Source organism: Notamacropus eugenii, chromosome 6 (genome assembly GCF_028372415.1).
Source record: "Notamacropus eugenii isolate mMacEug1 chromosome 6, mMacEug1.pri_v2, whole genome shotgun sequence".
In the NCBI taxonomy this organism is placed as follows: domain Eukaryota; kingdom Metazoa; phylum Chordata; class Mammalia; order Diprotodontia; family Macropodidae; genus Notamacropus; species Notamacropus eugenii.
In genome coordinates, this window is record NC_092877.1 from 153,230,337 (window position 1) to 153,257,559 (window position 27,223).

General features: G+C 37.0%; 1 protein-coding gene across 4 annotated transcripts in view; it reads left to right on the plus strand.

The window, feature by feature from the left end:
- The window catches only part of LOC140511973 (uncharacterized), a 146,657-nt gene that overhangs the window by 56,726 nt on the left and 62,708 nt on the right, over positions 1-27,223 (plus strand). For all 4 annotated transcript variants that reach the window (XR_011969737.1, XM_072621315.1, XM_072621314.1 and 1 more), the window contains 5 exons: positions 736-932; positions 5,587-5,651; positions 8,043-8,149; positions 12,899-13,010; positions 17,219-17,318. Coding sequence is in view for 3 of the 4 variants with exons in the window: in XM_072621315.1 (XP_072477416.1) it covers positions 736-932; positions 5,587-5,651; positions 8,043-8,149; positions 12,899-13,010; positions 17,219-17,318 (581 nt within the window). In the remaining variant the exon portion in view is untranslated. The remainder of the gene's footprint in view (positions 1-735; positions 933-5,586; positions 5,652-8,042; positions 8,150-12,898; positions 13,011-17,218; positions 17,319-27,223) is intronic.

A 27,223-nucleotide genomic window follows, 5' to 3' on the forward strand; every position in this document is an offset into this window, starting at 1 on the left:
AGGCTAACTCTCTGTTTTCTGCTTTTGGCTGCCACTTTCATAGAGTGTATTGAATAATGATTTACTACTATATAGTGTCTTCCACTGTAGCCCATCTCCAATGCCTACTGGTCACTAAGACTGACCAAGCTCAGCACAAGCTTCTGAGAATCTTCCCTAGCTGAAAAAAGACTTACTCAGAATCTGGTATTGACTGTTATCTGAAGACCATTATGGAGAGGTTTATCACCAGAAATCTGGCCACAGATGCTTGTGAATACTATTTAATAAGGTTTAGAGGAGCTGCAATCTGTCTTGGTGGAGGGAATATGTACAATAATGAAATCACAGGTCCCAAAAATATGAGTACTGATCTTCATTTATTGTATGATAATAACAATAATATTCATGTATATAATATTTTAAGTTTGCAAAGTCTTTTGGATAAATACTCAAAGCAAACTTACAAGAGATTGTTTCTATAAGTGTTGTTTTCCCCACTTTATAGATGAGTAAACTGAGGTATAGAGAAGTTAAGTGATTTGTCCACAATTTGCATAGCTAAGGTGTCCATGGTAGGCTCTGAATCCAAGTCTTTCTGATTCCAACTCCAAAATTTTATCCACCACGCCACCCTGACATTTTATTCTGCATAAAAATGTTCTTTCTTCTGTTTTTCTCTCTAAATGATAAAATAATTATAAAATGAATAAATTATAAAATAATTATAAAAGATTTTCTTTGTTTACTCCTTAGGCACAACATAGGATTTCCCATAGTGGAATGTTCTCCTGATGGACAGTTTGTTCTGTCTAAGCCCCCTGACACAGGAGGCCTTGTCTCTTTTGGTACTGTGGCTGAACAGTTGGTGTATGAAATAGGAAATCCTCAACTCTACCTCTTGCCAGATGTGACATGTGACTTTTCTCAAGTCACTATTACTGAAATTCCAGGTCAGTGATCATAATGGCTGAAGGAGAGAAATGTGGAAACATGTTTTGAAGAAGTTTGGTGTGGGTTTGGAGGAGATAGATATAGAAATAGTCTAATAGATATTTCAATTAGGATATGTATATTCAGATAAAATTTTAGTTTTTTACCAAATTGAAGTCCATTTTCTGCAAGCACAATTTAGAAACTTGACAACTTTTATCACAGACATTATTATATAAGGCAGAGACTTGTTAGAAAGGAATAAATGAAGTTCCTCAGCTCTTGAGAAAGAACCTAGTCAAACATCTACAGACTCATAAAATCAGGGACTCAGAAAGGATCTCAGCAAGCCATCTAGTCCCACAAATTCCCAAAAGGAATCTCCAATATTCCATTACAATCCCCACCATTGCAAGGGGTCATTCAGTCCCTCCAGGAGAGAATCCTCCTGCTCTTGAGGTAATCCCATTGATTTTTGGACAATTGAATTACTAGGAACTATTACTGACATCAACAGTAAATTGGCCACTTTGTAGTTTTCACCCATTGATCTCTGTTATGTCCTTGGTAGTGAATACAAAGACAGAACCTGAATGAATTAACAGCTGGAAATATTATGGAATTGTTGGCAGGTGTAATTATATTTTATATTTATTAGTGATCTCGGGGAAGAGAGAAAAGTTACAAAGGAATGATGCATGTTACTGCTCACTAACCCTGGAGTTATTAGAAGGCATTTAAAAACAAATTAGTAATTTATAACCATTGGCAAGACAAAAAAAATATTCACATTTTCATGTGAAACTGTTGACTTCAAAGACAGAAGTATAGATTGATATAATTCTTTAGTGGAAATGGTTGATAGAAGCTTATAAGTGGAGGAAATACTCATCTGACAAGAGAAACTTAGATTGGGTTCAAAAAACATTTATTAATTGCTTATTTCTTGCAAGTCACTGTGCTAATAAAGGTTGCAATTAAGATCTTCTTATAAAGAGACATTTTGAAAATCTTTCTTAAGTACCAATAATTATAACTAGCATTTATATAGCACTTTAGCATTTGCAGAACATGTTACCTACATCATCTCGTTGGAGCATTTTGCCAACCCTGTGACTTAGGTGTTACAGGTACTGTAATTAAAGAAACTTCAGTGATGGTCACCCAGGTATTAAGTGCCAGAGTTGGGATTTGAACCTAGGTTCACATAAATTCAATTCTAGCACCAATCTATGACTCCAGGCTGCTGCACGAAGGGCATTTGTATTTTATAATAGAGATGACTGATACTTGTTTTTTCCTTGAGGCATTTGGGATTAAGTGACTTGCCCAGGCTAACATAACTAGTAAATGTCTGAGTGGCGATTTCAACTTAGGTCCTTCTGAGTCTAGGGCCAGTGCTCTATCCATTGTGCTACCTAGCTGCCCCATGACTTACATTGCTTTAGCACTTTAGTTTACAAAATGTTTGATAGGCATTCATGATGTCTGAGTCCCGTAACATTCCTATGAGGGAGCTAGCAAAAGAACCATTGTTTCCATTCTACAGATGAGAACACTGGGGCTAAGAAAGATGTAAGGGGTTTATATAAAGTCAATTTGCTTTAGGCATCTGAGCCAGAATTCAGATCCAGGCATTCTTATGCCCAAGTTATCATTCCTTTCACTATAGCTTGCTGCCTCTTAAAGAAAATGTTTTCCATCCTCTGAAGCCTGAAAAAGTTTGTTCAAAATCTGGCAACTGTTTTCACCAAGGGATGTTCTGTACCTTGAAAATGGTGAGTGGAACTATTTGGGTAAAACTTTGGTGGTTCCAGCCTGAAAGAAAATATTTATTCTGGCTTCAGTGATTGAAAACATTTGACTTAACTTTGTCTTTCAATATTTTTGTTGCCAACTAAATTTAGCTTTCCTGACTCCTTTATTTTTGGCACAGCCTGCTCCCTTGTGCACAGCACAAGCTGAGAGTTAAGCAGAGCATTCTTTACTTTGAGTCTAAGTTTTGGCTTCTTTTAGTTAAATTGCATGGAAAATAATGTGTCATTATTAAATTAGTAGCTGTTTCCCAGGTCTTTCCCTCATTTTGTCTGTTAATCATTGCTTTATCATTTTGTTAAAAAAAAAAGTCATTTAAACCAAGTAATAAGATTATGTGAAAAAATATAACATTCCCTGTACTCTCCCAAGCCACACCAAATTAGAAGTCTTGGTTACAAGGGATTTGATAATTTATATTATTGCTGTTAAGCATAGCATGAGGCAGTTTAAAACAATTGATAAAAACTCTTTAATTAAGCTTTTAAAAAGACAATATAAAATAGTCTTAATAAGTCTCTCTCTCTCTCTCTCTTTCTCTCTCTCTCTCTTTCTCTCTCTCTCTCTCTCTCTCTCTCTCTCTCTCTCTCTCTCTCTCTCTCTCTCTCTCTCTCTCTCTCTCCCTCTTTTTTAGGAAATAACCTCTCAATGAACTTTTGGCTCATAAATGACTTGATATGACATAATTGAACTTACAAAGAACTTTCACATGTACTTTCAGTTATCCTTGAGAAATATAACAGATGGAAAATAGACAGATTTCTCAAATATTTTTAGTTGCAAGTACTCTGACATGTCCAACAGAGACAACAGGGCAGGCTATCTCTTGTCATTGTTTATGTTACTGATTTTATTGTAGCCCTGGCTGTTCGGATATAATTCAAGTCTGAACTAAGAAGTGCTGCTTTGTTTCAATTTGATGGACATCTTGATTTAAAATATATAGAATGTCTATATGTTTACATACATATATGAACATATGTACATATTGACATGCAAACATACAAATCTGTAGATCTTTTTCACATAAGCAGCTTATGTATATAGAAGTGAAGATTGATACATATGTTTATGTATTTTAAATACTTAATATATGTAAAGCTTCCACTGAAATTGTACCCTGATGCCTTATAATGATTTGACGGTGACTTAGGGTTCTCAAAGATTGTTAGTAGAAGGCAAACTCAGAAAAGTCCTATCAGGCTAGAAAGGTTTGCATAATGCAACCAGTCACAAACTGTATTTGTATCATCTGCTGACCAGCCTAGCTAAGTTTGGAAAGACTTATTGCCTGGTTGGCTACAGGGTAGCAAATTTTAGGGCCTCATCCACTTAAGAAGATTGTCTTCTAAGGCACAGAGTGGTTGCAATCTCTATCAGTGAAGGGATTACCTACTCCAAGGAAATGACAGTCCCTTGAAGTTTTGAAGTAGAGAAATGAGGGAAGAGAGCAATGTGAAAGGGAGAAAGAAGAGAATGTAAATTGGAAATTTAAAGTCAATACTTAAGACCACTGGTAGTATTGTCATTGTGTAACCGAGGAGACACTGCAGTTGTTTGTGGCAATCTTTACTCCTCATTGGGGAATCTAATGGGAAATGACCTAGGCATTGCTGAAAGAAACTTTTCAACCAGAACTTTTTAAAGTGTTCTTAGTCAAATATCAATGTTCTTGATGTAATCTTTAGATTAGATTTAATCTTTAGATTAAACCACTTAGAGTTAGAAAGACATTGCTTCCATGACCATTATTTTGAGAATGATGTAAATGATTTATTAATGCTTATTACGCATAGTGCTCAGTAAACCTGGGTGAACTATTATTTTAATCTAACAGGAAACAATAACAGTGAACTGAAACTTTTTTTCTCTTTAAAATAAATAGCCATACAAGGTGTGCCTATTATATAACCAAGAGTACAATAGCATGCCTCTTATCTGAGCATGCATTTATATGCTATTTTATATTACCTTCTATGGCATTTTAGGTGTTATTTAACACAAAGAGAGATTGATTAATCATTCCTGGTTTACATAAAAATACAGTTTAGTCTTGATTAGTAACTATTGAATGCCATCAAGTAGTTGCACATATTTAAATTTGCACTATTTGGAGTTATAATTATGTAAAATAAGGCTTTTGGTTCCAGCCCAATGGAAATAAGCATGCAAACTTGACTAATGTGACCACTTCACAATATTCATTATTCACAATAGGTAGTACCTATGGAAAACTACTCACTAAATGGAAACTATTCACTAAAAGATATTTAAAGATCTTAACTCTGTTTCCATTCACTGTAGGAAGAAGCAAAGTTGATCCAACCCTGAGTATGCTGGAGGCAGCTCATACTGAATCCCAACAGCCAAATGCTAAATTTTCAGCATGACCATTTATAGCTTAGAAAGTGGCAAATGCTACAAATCAGGCTTTGATTTATTGTTTGCTGATTAGCAAGACTTAAGAAATTGATAGAGAAAATATTAATAATGTGAATTAAACTTCGAAGTGTGTTGTATGTACCTTCCTCCCCCCCAGACAACCAATTGGTAAATATTTATCAGTACACCCTTAGGTCAATTTTTTTTCAACTACTGGCTGGCAGAATAATTGCAAGGGTCTATCATGCTAAGATACAAGACTATACCCCAAAATGGCAGAGTCTGTCATGGACTCATTGATAAGGTCTGTGCTTCTAATGTAAATATTTATAAAAGAATAAAAAAAAAATACTATTGACATGCATTCTTTTTTGGTATGAGTTTATGTTAACAATAACTCTAAAAAGAATGCATGTTTCTTTGTTTAAAAGAGGTTCTGTGTAATATAGATACTGAGTTTTTCTTTTCAATATTTAGGTATTGAAGGTGGGGCTGTGCAAGTCAATGGAGCAAAGGGATCAGCTCCTTCTGCATCGTACAAGGTTTCTTTCTTTTTCCTTTTTTAAATTTTGTTAGGAATTTAAATGATAACGTTCACACAGACCAATTCTCTTACAGTGCAATGGAGAGTATTCATTAGATTTGAGTAATTTTCTTTTTTTAATTTGTGAAGATCATGGTTTTGTGTAATAAGGGAGTTAGATGTCTTTATATTTTGGTAAAAATTGACTTGGAATACTTCAAGTCCAATGTTGTGTCACATTATCTGTGTGTGAAGTTAGAGGACATTCCTGGCATAGGAAACAATCTAAATCTATCTGAAATAAGAGCTATGTAAGCTGTGAAAGCCCATAGTGTGTTTTGGAAGTTAGAAATTGTACAATTAGACTGGTCTCTAAAGGGGAATGGTGTAAGAGAAAACTGGCAGTGTAGCCTGGGACTTTGAATACAAATGATTTCCATCCTCTATTACCATTGCCTAATGTGCACTGTAGACAATGTCCTTCTGAGTGGAATTACCCTTTGCTGTTTTCTCTGTTACAGGGCATCGTGATAGACTAAAATTGGTGAATTATTCGATTCTTTTGGCAATCCCCAAAGCATACACATAGCTTTACTGAGTGCAGGTTTCTTTTTCTTTCTTTCTTTTGTTTGGCAAAGGCTAGGAGTGTGGAAATGAACAGTTTATTTATTTTAACATACACAGGCATGTTTCCATGGTTCAAGAATGAAGCAGGAATCCAAGAGATGGCAATTATGGTGGATTAAGAAATAGTGGTACAGAGAATACCCAATATTTTGATAGTGAAAATAATGTCTAATTTTTAAAATTGATAAAAAGAATGAAAAAACCCATAAGGTTTAGTAAAAAAAAAAAAAACAAAAAAAACAAAACATTGTCTTGTAATACTATGCAATACATGATTTTTCTTATTTTAATTCCATTTGTGAATGTGTCCAGGGGTGGAAAAAATGGTGGTTAGTAATTTAAGAATAATACTAAAAATGAAAAACAATGTTGAACATATAAGATTGATCCTATTATTTCTCATTTAGAAACTAACAAGGAGAGGGAAGGGACAGAGAGACTTGTAAAAAAATTGATATGGACAACTTTAATTTGTAATGATTATTGTCTGTACCTTTCCCAATTTGAAACCATCTTTACCAAAAATACAATAAAGTATAATGCCCTAGGTGGTACACAAATGACCATTTAAATGGTGATAACTCTAATTCATTATAAATAATATCATGTAAGCATCTTGAAGGCAAGTGCTATTTTTCACTTTATTTTTGTGTCCCTAGTGCCTCGCACGATGCCTTGTAGTAGATGTTTAATAAATGCTTATTGAATTAATTTGAATTATTGTCATCTAATGTGCATCAGCTTGAATGTACACTAGGTATACGATGGTGAAACCATTTCATTGATTTTATTTCAGTGAAAGGTATCTTTTTTCTAGAATCAATTGAAATTAACTGCTCTTCAGTAGTTTTATAATAAACATCAAAGAATTTCAACACCATCCATGAGACATTATGATTTTGCCATCATGATGGTACAGTGTTGAGTTTAATTTTTGCCACCTGGAACCTCAGCTCTAATACTGCATTCTAAGATTTAGTTTTAGTGATAGATGTTCATGTGCGTCTTGGTCTGTGAAATTCTTTTTTACACTCAACAATAACATCACCTATAGTGGTCATAGTATGTGTTATCTGAAAGACCCTTTATGGAATATGTGAATTAATCAATGTATATTAAGATTTTTGTAAAGTAACGAGATTATTTACAAAGAGGTGGACATAATTGGACCAAGTTGAGAAAAAAGCTTGATTTTTTTTAGAGCTTTCAAAACAATGAAACATTTAAAAACTTTTACCAAGTTCAGAAGCAACAGTTCAGCAGCAAAGTTAATCAGACTCACAATTTCACTTTTTAAAATTCATTATCCAAATTTTGGGGTTTTTTTCTTTTGCTTTTACTGTTAGCTCAGTGTAATTTTAAAAATTAATGCTTAACTGTTAATGAACTGTTAACTAACTGTTAGCTTTTCTCTGTACCATCTTCTAGGTAATCTCCAGAAGACTTTGAAGCTCTGTAGTTTTATGTTCCCAGTTTTTGTTTAGCAGATGAGTAGATGCTTTCCCAAACAGATCAGTTCCATATGCTCTTGCTTACATGGCTATTTTCAGAATCTGGTACATTGCCCCTTAAGGCTCATGGTCTTCAAAACACATTCGGCTCCTCAAATGAATTACCCCCATGCCACTATCTTGCAAATTTGAGACTTGCTATTTGTGTTTAGGAGAAACTTTCTTTTTTTATTAGAATAAACCAAAGATGCTTCTGCACTACAATTCTGGGATATTTTATTATTAACTACAGAGAAGTCCCTTGGCCTAATCTTGTAACATTTTGCCAATAGGTAAGTGCTTCTTACTTGGCTGGTTTCAAAGCGACTGCTGTGTGTCCAATAGGAGGGCCAAGAGCCACAGAGAAAGGAAGGCGGACAGCTGAAAGTATTTTGAGAAGGTTGGTGTCTGATACAGAAGTATGCATTTCCTTTCTCTTTTGGTTTGTTTAATAATAATGATGATGGCTAGCATTTACATATCACCTAGTTTTGTGCCAGGCACTGGGCTAAGTGCTTTAAAAATAATATCTCATTTCATCCTTCCAGCAGCCCTGGGAGGTAGGTGCTATTATAATCTCCCTATCACAGTTGAAGAAACTGAGGCAGAGGTTAAGTGAGTTGTCTAAGGTCACACAGCTATTATTTCTGCATTCTCTCCAAGTAAGTATCTCAGGTCGTATTTGAATAGAGGGCTTCCTGACTTTAGACCCAAGTCTCTACCCACTGGACCACTTGGCTGCCTGAACACTTTTGGCTCTAAACTCTGGCATGAAGGCATTAGGCATCCCTATAAAATTTTCAGACATGAATCTTTTTACTACAACTTTTACTTAATCCAACTGAGAGGTCAAACCACCTGATTTGATGGTGATAATTTAAATTTAATGTAACAGAAAACATTATGTTGAATGAGCCCAATAGAGAAGGCACACTTATGTTTCCTCTCATAGTCCAAAAGTTCACACTCTTTGAGCAAAATATGGGTGCACAATCCTAGGAGTATCCAAAAAAATCCCAAAGAGCCATTTAGTTTATCTTGAAGTTTCTAAGCAGGACCACAATTACACAAAAGAAGTTTTATTTCCCTCAAGAGTATTCAGGGCTACCAGACCTCAAACTCTACTATAAAGCAGCAATTATCAAAACCACTTGGTATTGGCTAAGAAACAGAGAGGTAGACAAGTGGAATAGACTTGGCCCTCAAGGTGCAGTAGGCAAGGAATATAGCAACCTTCTGTTTGATAAACCCAAGGACCCCAGCTTCTGGGATAGGATCTCATTGTTTGACAAGAATTGCTGGGAAAACTGGATAACAGTGTGGTGGAAATTAGGCATAGACCCATACCTGACACCGTACACAAGAATAAAGTCCAAATGGGTACATGATTTAGGTATAAAGATTGATACCATGAATAAACTGGAGAAGCAAGGAAGAGTGTATTTATCAGATCTATGGAGAAGGGAAGAATTCTTTACTAAAGGAGAGATAGAAAGCATTATGAAATGCAAAATGGATAACTTTGATTACATTAAACTGAGAAATTTTTGCACAACCAAACCCAATGCAACCAAAATCCGGAGGGATGTAGTAAATTGGGAAAGAATTTTTACAGCTAAGCTTGGGGATAAAGGCCTCATTTCTAGAATATATAGAGAACTGACCCAAATGTATAATCATACAAGTCATTCCCCAATTGATAAATGGTCAAAGGATATGAACAGGCAATTTTCAGAGGAAGAGGTTAAGGCTATCTATAATCATATGAAAAAATGCTCTAAATCACTATTGGTTAGAGAGATGCAAATCAAAACAACTCTGAGGTACCACATCACACCTATAAGATTGGCAAACATGACAGAACAAGAAAATGATAAATGCTGGAGAGGATGTGGGAGAGTTGGAACACTAATTCATTGTTGGTGGAGCTGCAAGTGCATCCAACCATTCTGGAGAGCAATTTGGAACTATGCCCAAAGGGCTACAAAAATGTGCATACCCTTTGACCCAGCAATATCGCTACTAGGACTGTATCCCCAAGAGATCATAAAAATGGGAAAGGGTCCCACATGTACAAAAATATTTATAGCAGCACTCTATGTAGTTGCCAAAAACTGGAAGTCAAGGGGATGTCCATCAATTGGGGAATGGCTGAATAAATTGTGGTATATGAATGTAATGGAGTACTATTGTGCCATAAGAAATGATGAACAAGAAGACTTCAGAGAGGCCTGGAGGGACTTATATGACCTGATGCTGAGTGAAAGGAGCAGAACCAGGAGAACTTTATGCACAGCAACGACCACAGTGTGTGAGAGTTTTTTCTGGTAGACTTAGAATTTTGTAATAACACAAGAACTTCTTACAAAAAAAAAAAAATCCTTATGGTGGTTCTCAAGGCAAAATGCCTTCCACACTCAGAGAGAGAAATAATGGAAGTCACTCACATAATGTAGCAGATCATGTCTGTGTATGTGTATGTGTTTGTGTATCATGTTCTGATTTGTTATACGATTTCTTTCATTCATCTTAGTCTGACTACATAGCATGACTATAGTGAAAATATACTCAATAGGAAAGTATATGTAGAATCTATACAGAATTGTATGCAGTCGTGGGGAGGGAGGGGGGTAGTGGGGGGTAGGTGGGGGGGGATAAAATCTCAATTGTATGGCAGTGATTGTTAAACATTAAAAAATAAAAAATATATAAAAAAAAAGAGAAAAAAAAAGAGTATTCAGGGATGGGCATTTCACAATCTCTTGTGGTAATACAGTCCATAATCTCATGTTTCTGACCAAGGAGATCTTTCTCATATCAATACTAATAAATTATCCATGCCCTCTCCTTAACAGAATTCAAGGAGCCTGATTTTGTGACGTATGTTTAGAGAATGCTATGGAGATATTCTGACTAGGTTCTATCCTAGACCCTCTTATTATCTTGCTGAACTCTCTCTTGATAACTTCAACAGCTCCCATGAGCTTAACTGTGCAGATAACTCCCATATCTAACTATCCAGCCTCAGTGTCTCTTCCAAATGCCAGTTCTTTATCCCAATTGCCTTTTTCAATTGGACATTTCCGATGGGATGTCCCAGAGACACTTTAAACAAAACATATCTACAAATGAATCTTTCCTCTTCCCCTTGTCCAAGCTGACCTTTCTCTGCCCAAGACATCACCATCCAGCCTTCCAGGTTGGCAACTTCAACATTATCCTCAACTTTTCACTCTTTGTCATCCCATTTACTTAATCAGTTGCCAAATCTTGTCATTTCTACCTCCACAGTATCTCTTATTCACACATTTGAGGCCTTCATCACCTCTCACTTTTATTATTGCAATAACATCCTAAATTCATCTCCTTTCCTCATCTCTTCCTACTCTAGTTTATACCACAAAGTGATGCCTAAATGGTTTTCCTCAAACATAGTTCTGGCCATGTGGCTGCCCTATTTAATTAATTCCAGTGACCTCCTATGGCATCTAGGATAGATTTTCAGCTCTGTTTAGCTTTTAAAGTCCTATACGGTCTGTCTGGCTCCACCCTGTCATTCTGACCTTATTGGGCATTACTTCCTCTCTCACTTTCTTTGATCCAGGCAAATTGTTTTTTGACACGTGACACCCCATGTCCTGTCTCTCTGACTTTCACTGGCCATTCCACACACATTCCTGGAATGCTCTCCCTCCTTAGCTGCCTCTCCTCGTTTAAGATGCAGCTCAAACACTGTCTTCTGTAAGATGCCTTTCCTATCCTCCAGCTGCTAGTGCCTTGCTGTGAAATGTCCTTGCATTTTACACTTCAGTATGTGTGTATGTATTAATATATGTTATATACAACATACACTATTATATTACATACTATATGTATGTTATGTGGTAAATTTATACATGCTGTATATGTTTTTATTCATACTTCTCTCCCCCAAAGAATGTCAACTCTTTGAGAGCAGGGATTATTTGTATATCCTGGGCCTAGCAAAATGCCTGGCATGTAGGAAACAATAAATACCTGCGGATTGATTGATTGTCCTTCACTCCCTCCAGTCTTATCTTCTCTGAATTAAATAATCCCTAAGCTTAAATATTTTTCCTTTGTTTCCTTGGGCTCATTACTTATTTTCATTACTATCCTCTTAAAATTTGTTTTCTTATATCTGGTTGTTAGGTATTCTTGGGCCTTTACCTATACTCAGTGTATTAATAGTCTTGTTCAGTGCTGTATAGATGGGAGAGTTATCTTGTGACTTTTATATACTACAGTCGTGTGTGTGTGTGTGTGTGTGTGTGTGTGTGTGTGTAGTACTATATATACTATAGTGTGTATATATATATACACTATATATAGTGTGTGTGTGTGTGTGTATATATGTATATATATATATATATATATATATATATATATATATATATATATATATATATACTGTAGTCTTTCATATATATTCTCTACATGGATATAAATATATATTTCTCTCTATACAGATTATGTATGGAAGAATATAGATTATCTACTATACTGTATCTACTATACATATATACCTTTTGAATATACATATGGAAGACTGTAGTATGTGGGAGCCACAAAAGAACTAATGTTATAAAAGTCATAGCTACAAAAGCTGCTACAACCTACAAGAAAAATAAAAGAAATAAGTTATAGCCCTCCTTCCTCCCTCCAATAACACAGAGAAGGAGGAAATAGGGTAGGGAGGTGTGAAGTGAAAACATTTGAAAAGAAGGGATAAAGGTAGATGAAAAGATGATTTAGTAGGGTTATAGGCTCGGGGACTTGGGGCAAGCTCCTATTTTGGAGAGGGCAGAGGGTTAGCCGGCAGTCCTCTTTCAGCCATTTTTCTTGGTCCCATTGCTACTGCATTATCTTTGAGTGATGAAATAGTGTGGATCCAACCAGGGACCAGGGCCAGAGGCAGGAAGTTTGTGCTGTGGGGGACACCAGAAGTAGCAAGCACCTATGGAAATTGGTGGGATTAGGAGGGATGTCTCCAAATGGGGCTGCCTCTCTGACTCTGTCACTTACCATGGTTATTGGCCTTATCGGCACCACAAACAAGGGAATGAGAATACTGATTTGCAGTAGTTTCTCTAGTATTTTTAAAATGAGAACCTTTTTTGTTTGGTAGAACTCGCCTTATGTTTGAAGAGCTGGGCTTGGAAGATTATAGCGCCGTTCACATTCAGATTTTAGGAGCTGAAGAAACCTATGGGCCCCATGCCAAAGCCGGCATAGGTGGGGTAAGTAGCTGCACATACTTGGGAGCATTCAGATTATCCTCTGTATAGTTAAAGGACCCCCATGAATGGGGTCCCGGGTCCAGTGATGTCACCAACAGCAAGATCCTCCAAGAATTCCTTGTTTCTGTTTCATTGACTAGAAAAGAATCAATGCCATATACAAAAGTGTGGAGTATGTAGATTCACATGACTGTATTAGCAGCCTTGGATTTGTAATAACAGCATTATTTCTTTTGTAGCATGCATACCTTTGATTTGTATTTCTGTTAAAAGGTGTGTTTTAATTTTAATATTCCCTACTTGCCTATGCCTTCTCTTTCCTTCTCTGCTTCTTATTGCATAAGATAATGGAGGTTGATTTTAGGCAGGCTCTCACAGCTTACATATGTGGTTTTCGTTAAAATCACCACATAAAATATTGAAATATTGGTCTACAGTGACTATAGTGATTGCTGTTCTGAAGATGAGCAGACACTAAGATCCTTCAGATTCCAGCAACGTGCACATTTCCAGTCATTAGAGGAAAGATACTGTGGAAGATACATTTATCACAATTAAGCTCTGTACCTAGTCCTCATTCATTCAATAAACATTTATTAAAATGCCTAGTGACTTTTCAGTCATGTCCAACTCTTTGTGACCTCATTTAGAGTTTTCTTGGATTAGTGGAGTGGTTTGCCATTTCCTTCTCCAGTTCATTTTTCAGATGGGGAAACTGAGGTAAACCAGGTTAAGCGACTTGCCCAGGGTGATGCAGCTAGTAGGTGGCTGAGGCTGGATTTGAACTCAGGAAGATTAGTCTTCCTGACTGCAGGCCACCTGGCTGCCCCTATGCTTCCCTTTAAAATCCCAAGGGCACAGATGGAGCACTCAGGTTCTCCATCCGTCTACATAGCTCTCACTAGATGACCAGGCTGCCTCCTATTCTGATCATATGTTTCACTGATGATACCCTTCACCCATCTCTTGTATGAACATTATTCATATGACAGCTGACTTCTCTCCATTGCGTTGTGAGTCACGAGCAGGTTTAATTTTTCAGAGATTCTAGAGTTCCATAACTTGCAGGCATTTAGCATTATCAGAAGAATATTGGTCTTAATAAAAGATGGGTATATACATTGGGGAACAACAACTGCCATCCAGGCTGTTCCTTTCTCTGTGCTGCCGTGGAAGTTAAACTCAATTGTGTACGTAAGACCCACAGTGCTATCTTATGCCAGAAGAGAACACATTTTGAGTCTTGGCCCAATACATTTAGCATAATTGGTAGAACCTGGAGCAATGGTCTCTTGGCTCAGAAAAGACTTAGAGTGCAAAGGGACCACACCCTGGCACCTAGGTTAGTGCACAAGCAGCAGTACAGGCAGGCCTATGGTAGCCCCCTGTGGATTGTTTAAAATCTGGCACTTGCTGCCTGCTCAAGTCCTGAAATTAACCCTGTAATTGCCTTCTCATTCAGAAGCAAAGGTCCCAAAGATGTCAAAGGAAAAGAGGGCTACTGGGCTAACACCTGTCTTTATGGAACTGGATGCCAATGGTGTGAGAGGTGCTATGCTATGGGACTGACATTGCTTATCTTGGTTAAGTGCCAGCTTCCAGAACCTCGCTATAATTTCCATGACATCCAATTCACTGGGAGTGGGAGAGGGGTGCTCAGTGAGGAGGAAGGGGTGAGAGGGTGGATTCTGTCAGGCCAAGTGTAGAATTAAATCGCTGTATGGTTAGATGGAAACAGAGAACAGCTGGCATGAGCCACTTAGGAGCTTCTCTTGGGCAGGTGGCTTCTCTCATTCAAATGCTTATAGACCCCAGATAACAATTCATTTGTTCAACAAGCCTATAAGACTTTGGCTGAAATATCTTTCCAAAACACACACACATGCACACACACATGCACACACACATGCACATACACACACACACACATTGTTAAACATCCTCTCCTATTCCCACTGTCATACTGAAGCCATTGAGTTCCAGTGTATTTCCCAACTTGCCTGGGAGGTTCTCTTTCCTCAGCACAGGACCTGCTATCCCATAAATGCTCAATTATACTTGGTGAATTAAAACAGAACAATGGTAGGTTAGTTAGGTCGTATCCAGGTTGACTTTTCTTTATTCATATATTTTAGATTGCAGTTGATAACATGTATAAACTTTATTTCTACATCTTTAATTTACTCAAAGCATTTTAAAATTTAAGCTGCAAAATTCACATAGGTCCATAGATAGGGATTTTTTCTAGGTTATTTTTATAAAAATATCCCTTTAATAATTAATTTCATTTACTTCTTATCCTGAAGATTTCAGTCAGGTTAGAAGTAAAAAATAAAAAAAAAAAGGGACAATATGAAGAGAGGAATTCACTTATTTATTCAGTAGGTGCCTACCAAATGCCTTCCTTGTAGACGTAGGTGTTTTGGGAGATATTAAGAAGATTAATATTAGAGTCTGATTGAATTTCAAGCGACTGTTTAAAACGTAAAAAGCTTCTAACTAAAAATAAATTAATTGAACCCATAAAAGTATAGAAAAATAACTAATCAAGTTATAGAAAAGAACAAGTAAATCATTTCTGTTAGACTTTGTTCTCAACAGTGACACCAATCTTCATGTCCTCATCCCATGCAGTTCTTTCCTATGTCTTCCCATAAATCCTTAAGGAGGGTCCTTTTTCATTCTACTCCATCCAGATACAGATCATATCAGTTCAGATTATTTGAACTGTTTCGCACCTAGCTACTTTCTATTCTACTTCATCCCATTAAATCTAGCCAAGGCTATACTTTAAAAATATCTCATTTTTAGAGCACCTTGATTAGGAAGACACAGTTTTACACATTTTGCTTATAAAAGGAATGAATCTAAAACTCCTTTTATTTGATTATAGCCCCCGAAAGGTTAAGAGATTCTTGTGGGTTACTTTGTACACGAAGATTTTGGAGGGATCAGATGTAAACATAAGGGCTCTTTAGAACTGTATGGGAAATATTTGATGCTTGATAAAGCCCAGAAACAGGAACCAGATGTAAATGTGTAAATATTTTATTTTACATAGAAATATGTGTTCTTTTTAGTTTCCAGGCACTCTGGTGTAATTTATACTTATTGACTATAATTAGTGGGCATGTAATTTACATTGAGGGAATGTCTTGGAAACCAATTTAATATAGTTTGTTGAGACAGAGCTTTAAAAAATATACTCCAAGAAAGGAGATTAATCATCATGAATTGGTTTTTAAACGTTTCCACATACCTTATTTTGGTCTAATTACTTTATTATCAAATCTCAGAGACAATGGGAGAGGCAAAAATGATTTTCAGATTGTCTGCAGAGAGAGCCAAGGGCAAATTACAAAAGGAAGGGTAATAAGCAGGAGCCTTCATATCAGCTTTATTCAAATTATTATGACTGATATTTGGGGTTTAATTCTTTTTAATTCTTTAATTCTTTATCAGCAGATGTGAAAGGTGTGTTTGGATAGGACCTAAAATGGAATATTTTGATTTTATTTTCAAAATAATAACACTGTGGGATAGAGAAGACAAGTGACAACATCCCTATTTTACAGAAAAGGAGATTTGAGCCAAAGTGAGGTTTCAAGTTATAAAGGTGTAAATAAATAAATATAAATATACATACATGCATGCACATGTATATGTACATATATACATGTGTGTACATATGCACACATGTACACATATATGTATACACATATATATACACACATGTGTGTGTGTTATAGGTAGTCTGGTATAATAGACAGAGCCCTAGGCTTGGAATAAGGTAAACCTGAATTCAAATTCTATTGCAAGTGCTTAAGTGTGTGGCCCTGGGCACTTATATCTCTCAGTGCCTTATTTTCCCTATCTGTAAAATGGGAATATGCATAGCTGTATAGTACCTGTCTTATAGAATTGTGAGGATTAAATAAAACAATGCATGTAAAATGATTTGTAAACCTCAAAGGATGACATAACAGTTAGTCATCATTCTTATTAACATATGGCTAATTTCTATGGATTCAAAAGGCGTTATTTAGGAAACTGTTACCTTTGTTACAGTCATCATACAACACAACAATCCTGCAAACAAGGGGTGTATACTGAAGATAATGTAGCCACGATTCTCTTTGAGTGGGATGTGATTGTGGCTGGAACTTTCTTGGATGACCTGCTCAGTAATTTCTGATATTCATAAACAGGGCCCCCGAGAGGTTGTTCTCTGGCTTGCAGTACAGCACAAACAGAAGAAGGCACTGGAAATCTTTTCAAGAGAAATTGCACCAGCTGGGACAGGAATGGGTAAATATGCACATTTTAACTTCTCAGGTTCTTTGTAAATCTTAAAGGCTACATAAATGTCAATTGCTACTATTTGGGTATTGTCATCTTCAAAATGTTGATTAGGTCTCCTTTTATACACATTACAGTCCTTGATGCTTAATAAGAGGAACTGGGTAATTTTAAGTACTTGCTTCTGAGGATTCAACATGTTAATCTCCTTAACCCTCTATTAAGTAACTAACTTTTCCTACAATAATTACTTTGAATTTATCAATTTTTTTTTATAAAAAATAAACCATCTACGGGCAAAATCAGCCTTTGAAAAGTACTAAAAAATAAGAATGATAGGTATGGTGCATGGCCAAAAACAATATCATCGTAAGTGATCCCAATGAGGAGGAAAATGGCTGCAGAGGGAGGTGTCTGAGGAGGTTGGACTTTAGACAGTTCTATTCAACAGATGGAAGGAAAGGCGCAAGGGTGGAATAAACCTGTAATATTAGTGTCAGGTAAAATAAAGCTGAGAATGAATGGGGACTTGTTGGTGGAGATAAGAGGGAGAGACATAACACAAGTGCCACAAGAAGGGTTTTGTCTTCTCTGTATTCAGAAGAAGAAAAACAATGAAGGGGCAAGTCCCCTTCTTGAGATGTTCAGCTTAGTGCTAACAGACAATATGGGAAAAAGAATGGCTATTCAATCCTGTTTTGCCTTCAGTTACTGAGTCTAGATAAATGATCTTCACATTGGACAATGCATCTTTCATTTGGCCATATTCATCATCTTAGACATTTATCTCACTTTTGCTGAAGAAGGAAAGAAAACACAAACTCTAGTTCACAGAATCATAGATTTGCAACTGGAAAGGAACACAGGGGTCATTTAAGTATGAATAAGTGTTTGTTTGCTCAGTTGAATCTAGTCCAAAGTCTTCATTTTACAGGTGGAAAAAACTATGGTTTAGAGTGATTAGATGAATTTTCCTAAACCCAGAAAGAAAGTGGCAGAGCTAGAATCGAAAACCACCTTAATTGTTGACTTGCATATGGAAATATTTAATAATGTCTTGCCTCAGTTTGGAGGTGAAGAAGGGCAAGGATTTTTGCTAAAAAGTAGTAGACATTTAATTTTAATTCTAATTATGAAAATATATTAATATATTTAAAGTATAGGTTATTATTCTGAGTTCAGAATAAATTTCTTTGAAAGAAGAGACTGTTGCTTGAATTGAACTTAAGCTTTTTCCTGTCAACAAAGAAATGTACCCTAATAATTAAGGGCTCCTGTTTGCCTCAGTTTCCTCAACTGTAAAATGAGAATAGTAATAGACCCTACCTTGCAGGGATGTGGTGAGCATCAAGTGAGATAATTTGTAAAAAGGGTTTAGCATGGTGCCTAGCACATAAGTAGCATATAATAAATGCTTATTTTCTTCTTAGACCTGCAAGTTTACAGGACCAAACAAACTCAAATTCCCTTACTGCACTGTTTACAGTGCACCCAATGCATTTTATGCATGTAAAAACATTCTGAGAAGCAGGCCAGAACTTTCACCTTAGGCCAAAGGGGTCTATGACAAAAAAAACATATCAGGAACCCCTAGACTAGATAATTGCTAAAATTCTTTTCAACTTTAAAATCCCCTGATTACATCATCTTGTCTCAATTCTGATGTTACTACTTTGGGGCCTAGTCAGAAAGATTAAAACACATTTCCTAATATCTAGAACAAAGATCAATAACAGGAAGCCCAAGGAAGATGAGGTGGGGGTGAGGGTTGGCCCCTCTTTTATTTCTGTGGGCTCTGAATGGCTAGTTTTCAGCATTCTTGCCAGAGTTTTCCTGGCTTAATGTCATAGTTTTACAGAAAAATCTTCATGCATTATAACAGGTCCTTTGGAAAAAAAGACCTTGCCTTTGAGAAGTGTCTACTTGGACAAATTTTAGGTCATGTCCAGGAGAAGTTAATGTGGAGAGGTCTTTTTAGATGGGTACCTTTCAGTGCTGCTCCGATCACAGAACAATGGGTAGCCTGTAATCAGAACTGGCTCTAAAAATATAAACTAAAATAGTCATGTTTCATAATGGATAGAGACTTGACATGAATTTGAGAAAGCCCTTAGTTCAAATCCAACATTTGAAATATATTAACTGTTTGATCATGGACAAAACACGTAACATTTCTGTCCCCACAAGCAGCTTTCTAAGAGTATAAATTGCAGAGCAAATGCCAGTTTAGGTGTTGAGAGTTAGGGGTTTTTGGGACCCCAAAATACCAATATACCGGGTCCTGCCCAAATGAATTCGACCCAAGCCTTCTTTCAGCCAAAGAAAAACATTTTATTAAAGATTCACCATATTGGGTAGACACTTAAGGAGCCTAAGCATTTGTGATGCTCGAATAGACAAATGGCCAGAGATTCATGGAGACAAGAAAGATATTAATACAGAAAGACTGTGGAAGGGATCCAGGGTTAGTCTAGTAGTCTGGGGTAATTAGAGGAGAGGTGTAGGGAAGGTCTTGATGGGAACAGACAATGGCCAGCTAGGCTAGTTTAAGGGTAACAGATTTGGGCATAGACATTTTGATAGGATCAAGGATGGGAAATACCTGGGAGCAATTGGACAAAGAGATAATGAAAGGTTTATGGCCTCAGGAAAACTCCAGGTCAAGTGGGAAGATTCAAGGAGAGTTCAAGGGGGTTCCCAGAGCCTGGTACCCTATCAATGGTGAACTCTCTGCACTGCTGAACTCAAAGCTGCAATTAAAAAAAAACAAACTTTATAATGCTCCTCAAGGGAGTTATTTATTTACCTATCTCAGAGGCATTAATAGGGAAATTTCAGTTCTAATCCCAGAGCTACTATTAACTCTCAAAAAATGATATGTGGGAAAGTTTGATCAGGTTATTTAATTCAAATAACATTTATTAAGCAATTACTATGTATGATGAATGAACAAATGATAAACACCAATTAAGCACCTGTGTGCCAGGCACTTTGCTAATATTCTGAGAATTCAAAGAGTGTAAAAATTTCTATTCTTAAGGAGCCTACATTGAGGAATGCAACATGTATAGAAGACTGGTGACCAGGAAATGGATTTTTTGTTAGGGAAGTCACAGTAACGTTGAGTGGAACCATAGGGCAATCAATTGTCATGTCATTTGGAGAAGTAATAAATCACATTATTGGCTTGATTTCTGTTCCCACAGCAAGAAGTAGAAAGCAGGAGAGAAAGGAGTCTGGGAGAGGGAGCAGCAGCAGGGTGGATAGAAAGATGGTCTAAGAGGTCTGGGGTGGGTGGATATGAAGCACAGTCCAAGAGGCCAGCCAGGGAAACAGGCATAGTCTCTGGTCCAGATAGTGTTTTTCCAGTGTCCATCTCCAAGAGTCTGGCCTAAGAATGACAAACAGTAATTAGGTTGTCCTAATTCATATTTTATTTCTCTCAAAGTGAGCAGTCATGCATTGCGTGGTGTATCAGTAACATACACAGGGCAGGGGCGGGGGGGGGCTGCTATCACAGGTTCTTAGATCTGCATTCATAAAAGGAAAGGCAACTTTTGAGGGGTTAACAATCACTTTAATCAAGCACATGTGTCATTCCTTTAACCAAGCACACATATCATTCACCTCCTTCAGGGGAGTCAGCACCTTGAACTTCAAAGAAAACACAGAGAAATCGAAGATCAACAGACATGGTTTCCTGTGCCTGAATTCAACAGGCAAGTCCAACTGTCTGACCATAGTTACCAGAGAGGGAAGTGCCAACATCTGGGTTTTCAAAAGTGGGGGGAGGGGGGTAGGGACTCCTTAGCATTTCCAAGTCCTCCTCTGGCCAAATAGTTCCAGTCAGTAAGCCTCCAAATAAACCCACACCTCAAAATTTTATACATGTTTTAGAGCCTTCACATCCCTTGAGAACCAGTGCTTTATTAACAAAAGGCATGGACCTTCCTGCAAATCTTCCCAGGCCCAACAATGGGTGGGAAAAATCTTCCTTAATCACATTATTCAGAGACACTTCTAGTAAAATAAAAACAGCAAAAGATCCTACTCTACTTGCCATTACACATGGGAGCTGCAGTCCAGGACTCCGCCCTCTAAGGGAGCTAGCCTGGCTCATGTGGGGGTTCAGGTACACAGTCTATATACCCTTTCAACAGGGGCTGAAATAATTTCATTACCATCATCATTTCATCTCCAGATAGAGGAAATACCTCTGCTTTCAGACACACCCCCTCCCAACCATACCAGACCACTCCCATCCTTGGGCTGTCTAAACAGAATAATCTGTCTTCACCCAAACCTGAGGAGAACACAGTGGGCTTTCTGTACCTTAGATTAGATTACTTCCTAGCTTGGGTTGGGGTTTGACCAGGATAAAGAGACTCAGTGTAATCTCATGGTCAAAAATGTGCTTCTGAAGAAAAGCTGAACTTAAATTCAGCACTTAAATTTAGGGGGAAGCTCTGATTCTTCAAGATAATGATTATTAAAGATATTTCTCACACCAGCTAACATATTTAGAATCTTTTTCAACTGAATTTATTTAGTGAAATATTAATTCACATACAAAACACTAGTCATCTTGAGTTACTTAACTCCTTCCCTAAGATGTACAAATTGTGTAGAGAGAATCTTTTAATTTGAAAATTTGTCATTTTACCATCAAAATACATGGTTATTTCATATTAACATGACAAAGCATTTCTCTGGTGTTGGATTTTATGGAGAAATAAAGCATTGACTAGATATGTGTACTGAGGAACAGGACATACAGGATGTTAATTTTGTCCTAAGGAAGACTTTCATGACGATTGTGGAGTTTGAAAGAGGAGCAAAAAATCTGAAAAAGCCTTTGGAGGAACTGAAAAAAGAAGATGAATTCTCATTAGTGGGATAGCTCAGTCTTGTTTACAGGCAAGGATTCTAACTCCAACCTTTCAAAATTCCTCCCCCAAGGCTAAGTTAGTCAATCAGCCCACAATGTTATTTTTAGTTGTTTCAATTGTGTCCTGTGCTTCAAGACCCTATTTGGGTTTTTCTTGGCAGAGAGTCTAGAGTTTTCCATCTCCTTCTCCAGCTCATTATAGATGAGGAAACTGAGGTAAACAGGGTTAAGTGACTTGTCCAGGGTCACACAGCCAGTAAATATCTGAGGCCAGATGTGAACTCTGGAAGAATGAGCCTTCCTGACTGCAGGTCTGGTGTTCTATCCACTGCACCACCTGGCTCCCCCCAGAAGATGAGCATACTAGTCTTGGAGTTGGACAAATCTAAGTTTGATATAACAGTGGACAGAGTTGTGAAACTTGAAGGAAATAGCCTATAGAAAGCCTTGTGAAAGCTTGAAAGCGCTAGGAAAATTCCTGTTGTTATCATCATCATCATCATCATCATCATCATCATCATCATCATCATCATTATTATTATTATAAAGGTTATTGCCTACTAAGCAATTTGTCTAAGAAAGATTAGAGCTAGAGGTTCTTGTGTGTGTGTGTGTGTGTGTGTGTGTGTGTGTGTGTGTGTGTGTGAGTGTGAGATGGACCGCTCTGGCATGCTAGTAAACCCAATAGATCCCTTCTCAGGATAAATGTTTTTAAATGCATTCAAATAAGATACCTAAGATTACAAAGGAACCAAATTATTCTAAAATACTGTTAAAATATTAATGGGCTGACTGCTTATCTTGGGAGAGGGCTTTGAGAGGTTATTTAGTTGGATTCTTTACCTTGAAGGAAGCAGACCTCAATTAATCATTCATCCCCTTTTTAAATTTCTCCAAAGGTTTTTTCAGCTTCTTTGCCTCTATCCCAACCCTGTCATGAAAGTCTTCCTTAGAACAAAATTGAAATCCCTCATGTTTCTATCTGTCTTCTTCCTCAGAACACATATCTTGAGGATATGCTACACATTTAGAATTGTGTTATTGGGTGCCATGGGATGTAATTTTTTTTAATTTAATTTTTAAATTTTTTATTTTTATTTTCAGTTTCAAATTCTCTCCCTTTTTCCACTTCCTTCCCTACCCATTGAAAAAGCAAGAAATATGAGCCCATTATACATATGAAGCCATGCAAAATACATTTCTACATTAGCCATGTTGTAAAAGACTTATCTGCCAGCCTGAAAACCATGAGCAGCAAAATGTCTGAATGTCATACTGCAAATTCTTTTGTTTCAGGAAATATCCCCTTATTAATGTCTTTATAATTCCTTTCCCTGAAGACTATTTTGTTTATGGGGGGCTGCTAGGTGGTGCAGTGGATAGAGCATCAGTGCAGGAGTCAGGAGGACCTGAGTTCAAATCCCACCTCAGACACTTGACACTCACTAGCTGTATGACCTTGGGAAAGTCACTTAACCCTAAATGCCTCATTCTGGGTCATCTCCAGTCATCCTGATGAATATCTGGTCACTGGAGTCAGATGGCTCTGGAGGAGAAGTGGGGCTGGTGACCCGCACAGTCCTCCCTCACTCAAAACAAAGTCAAGGGCAAGTCATGTCAACATTTCTCTGATGGCATGGTCTTCTTCATCAACAAAGGATGAACACATATTTTGTTTATGATGGTTTGCCACTTCTTATATATAAAATTTGTATAGCATATTTTAACAGATGATCGAGGGAGACATTGCTACTTTCATTGTGAAAATGGGATTATACTTGTCCTAAATTCAGATTTCAGTTGTCTTTATGCAAATCAGATGACATTTGAAGACCTTTGAAGAATATCATTTAGGCAAAAATCATCTAATCTGCCTAAATTCCAAATATGTTCATCAATTCTATTTTTTTGTACCATTTTGGAATGAATTAAAGAGAAAGAAAACCAGTACTCTTCTAACCTTTCTCACCTACCTCCCCCACAAACAATAACATTCTGTTCTTCCCATTAAAAGAAAATAAAATCAGTTTTGCAAGTTACAGCCTAGAACGTCTATTTGTTTCACTGTCTGATTGACATTACAGCATAATTAATTCTCTTAAAGACCTAGTTGATGAGCACTTGCCTATTTCTGAGTTGAATTGTTGACTATAAAGTTTTAAAAAAAATTTAAATTGGGAATTGTGTGAGATTGAGATTAAACTCAGACTCTGTTGTCATGATTCCAAAAGCTTTGAGGTGATTATGAAAGAAGAGCTCAATTTTGTATTTTAACAAGTTAGGTGGCTTCTTTAATGTTTCACTCCCTGAACTTTTGCAAAATGAATTTGTATATGGCAAGAGAGCCCTTCATCATGCCTTCCTGGTGGATTTTTCCATCTTTAACTGCAGTCATAGTCCTGACTTGAAGTTCAGTTTACAAAAGAGGGGTTAGTGAATGGTCACAAGGCTAATTTGAAAATATTCTGTGTACATGCTCCATTTTCTTTCTGTGCTCTACAAGTTAAAGACTTTATAGATCTCCCAGTTGCTGCTTCCACCCCAAAAAAATATTTTGTATTTATTTTTTTCATAACCTTTGTGTTGACTTCTTTGTGTACCTGTTGTATCCCTCACCCTCGCATAGAATGTTAAGCTCTTCAGGGTGAGAGATTGTTTTCATTTGCTTTTGTATCTCTTGCACCTAGTACAGTGTGTGGGTACATACCAGTGCTTTTTTGTGAATTGATACAAGTTGAATTTTTAAAGTATGAAAGTGCAGTTCTAAAGAATACTGATTAGTTTGCTGATGAAGGTAAAAAGTAGGGTCAGCCTTGTGTCAGAGGTTATTTCTTGATATTAAGGGCTCAGGTACTGTTTGGGGACCTTTCATGTCTCTAGTTCATTGCCAGAATGGACCAGGAGTGGCAGTTTCTGGCATTCCCCAAGGCTAAGCTACCATCTCCCCTTATACAGATTCATAAGGCTGAAAAAGTGAGTAACTTTCCTTCCAAGTTAATGGAAAGAGATCGAGTTCACATCTTAGCCTATTAAAAGTATAATACCCACCAGTGAACTTGCAGTCTTAACGAGTTACAATACTGCCCTGGATGGGGCTGTAGCAAAGGGAAGCTGTGTTATGCCCCTTCCACCTCCCGCGATGTGTAGTCTCTCTGGTTTCCTGCAGTTTTTCTTCCTGTCATCAACCTCAGTCTGTCTAAGGTGAAGAAAGGAGAAGCTCACAGCTAGACAGTGCTATTAACTAGTTACTAGAAATAACTAACCTAGGGAAGTGTTTTAATTGTGATCAAGTCCATGATGAGATGTACTATAGATGACTATGACTTCCCTAGCAATAATGTCGTAAAAGAGATTTATTCTTAAAGGATTCTTAACTGTTTTATGCATCTGAAAGGCTCATGATACGGTATAAAATCAGGTGTTATTTTGCCCTGGTCTTTTTCTACAGATTTCACAAAACATCCTTAGATAATTTCAATAATCCATCCCAGCTGCCCTTGGGAAAGAAAGGTAGATAGATAAAGAGATGTCATGACATCATCTTGATGTCAAGAATGAAGGACAAGTACAACAATCACCTGCCCTGCCTCATAGCTGTAGTTTCCAAGCACTGTTATTTGAGCTACATATAGACCTTAAGGACCTCTGGGTGTTGGCATCCAGTCCCCTCACTGGATCTCCATGGCTTTCCTTCAGTCTCCTTCAGCTGAACTCTTTTCCATGTTGCCTCATTCAATTCCAGTGTCATCTCCTTAAGAGCAAAGATTATTTCACATAGTAAATGCTTACTAAGCATTTTTTCATTCATTCACTCATTGATTGTATTTAGACCTTAAATTAAAGTTATATATTCATTTTTTAAATTTCCCATATTCTGTGATTTAGTATATCAATCAATACCTGATAATAAGTATTGATTCTGACCTGCTGCCCTATTGTTTTCTAAGACTTATGGCTGAAGAGACTCCAAAGGAATCCTTGAACCTTTGTTATCTAATCAGCCTATCGATTGACAAGAATTTATTAAGTACTTACCATGTGCTCAGGTACTCTAAACAGTTCTTGTCTTTAGGGAGCTCACACCCTAATGGGGAGAAAAAATGTCAATAACTTAAGTACATAAAAATATATATACAGAATAAGTAGAAATTAATAAAAGTAATATGGGGAGCAGTGATATGGGATTTGAGCTGAGTGTTGAAGGAAACTAAGGAAAGTAAAAGGTAGATATGAAGAGTGGTAATATCCCAGGCATGAGATATAGCTAGTAAAAAGGCATGAGGTAACAGGATGGAGGGTTGCTTTGAGGAACAGCTAGTGGGCTACTGTAGCTGAAGAGGATGTAGGGAGAAGTCAAGCATAAGGAGGGGGCCAGGTTGTGAGGGGCTTTAAATGCCCCAAAAGATTATTTGATATTTCATTCTTAAGGCTATCAGGATATGGCATCTCTTTTCCAGGTAATCTTTTACAACTGGTTTGGACTTTTAAAAAAATAATATTTCTGTCACCTGAGTACTGGTCAAAAAAAAGAAGAGATGAATTGTGATGATAGAAAGGGATAGACTTAAAAAAAGAAGAAAAAAAGAGCAGCTATTCCTGAGTCAGGAAACAGTAAGAAGCCAAGCTTCTGTAGAAAAAAAATCATTAAAGAAGCCTGGTCTCAAAAATTGATGCAGTTCTGAAAAATGTTTACTTTATCTCCAAGGATGCTATCTGGTGTACTGTACATGATTAATTAAAAAGTAAACTCTTTTGGCTTGCTTCCTAGAGAAACCAATCATTCCAAACTACAACTGACACCATGCTTCCTATTCTCCTCTTTGTGGGTGGGGCTTGTGATGTTTGATTTCTTTTTGCTTTCTTTGGGGTATGGATCCAGCTCGTTAACCTTTTAAAACTAATTCAGCTAGGGCAGTACTGTGCTGCTTAAGAAACACTGGCAATTGCATATCAATTGGATATTTAAATTAGCCATCTGTAGACTACAAATTCACTGTTACATAGAATTACATTTCCTAGCATCCTT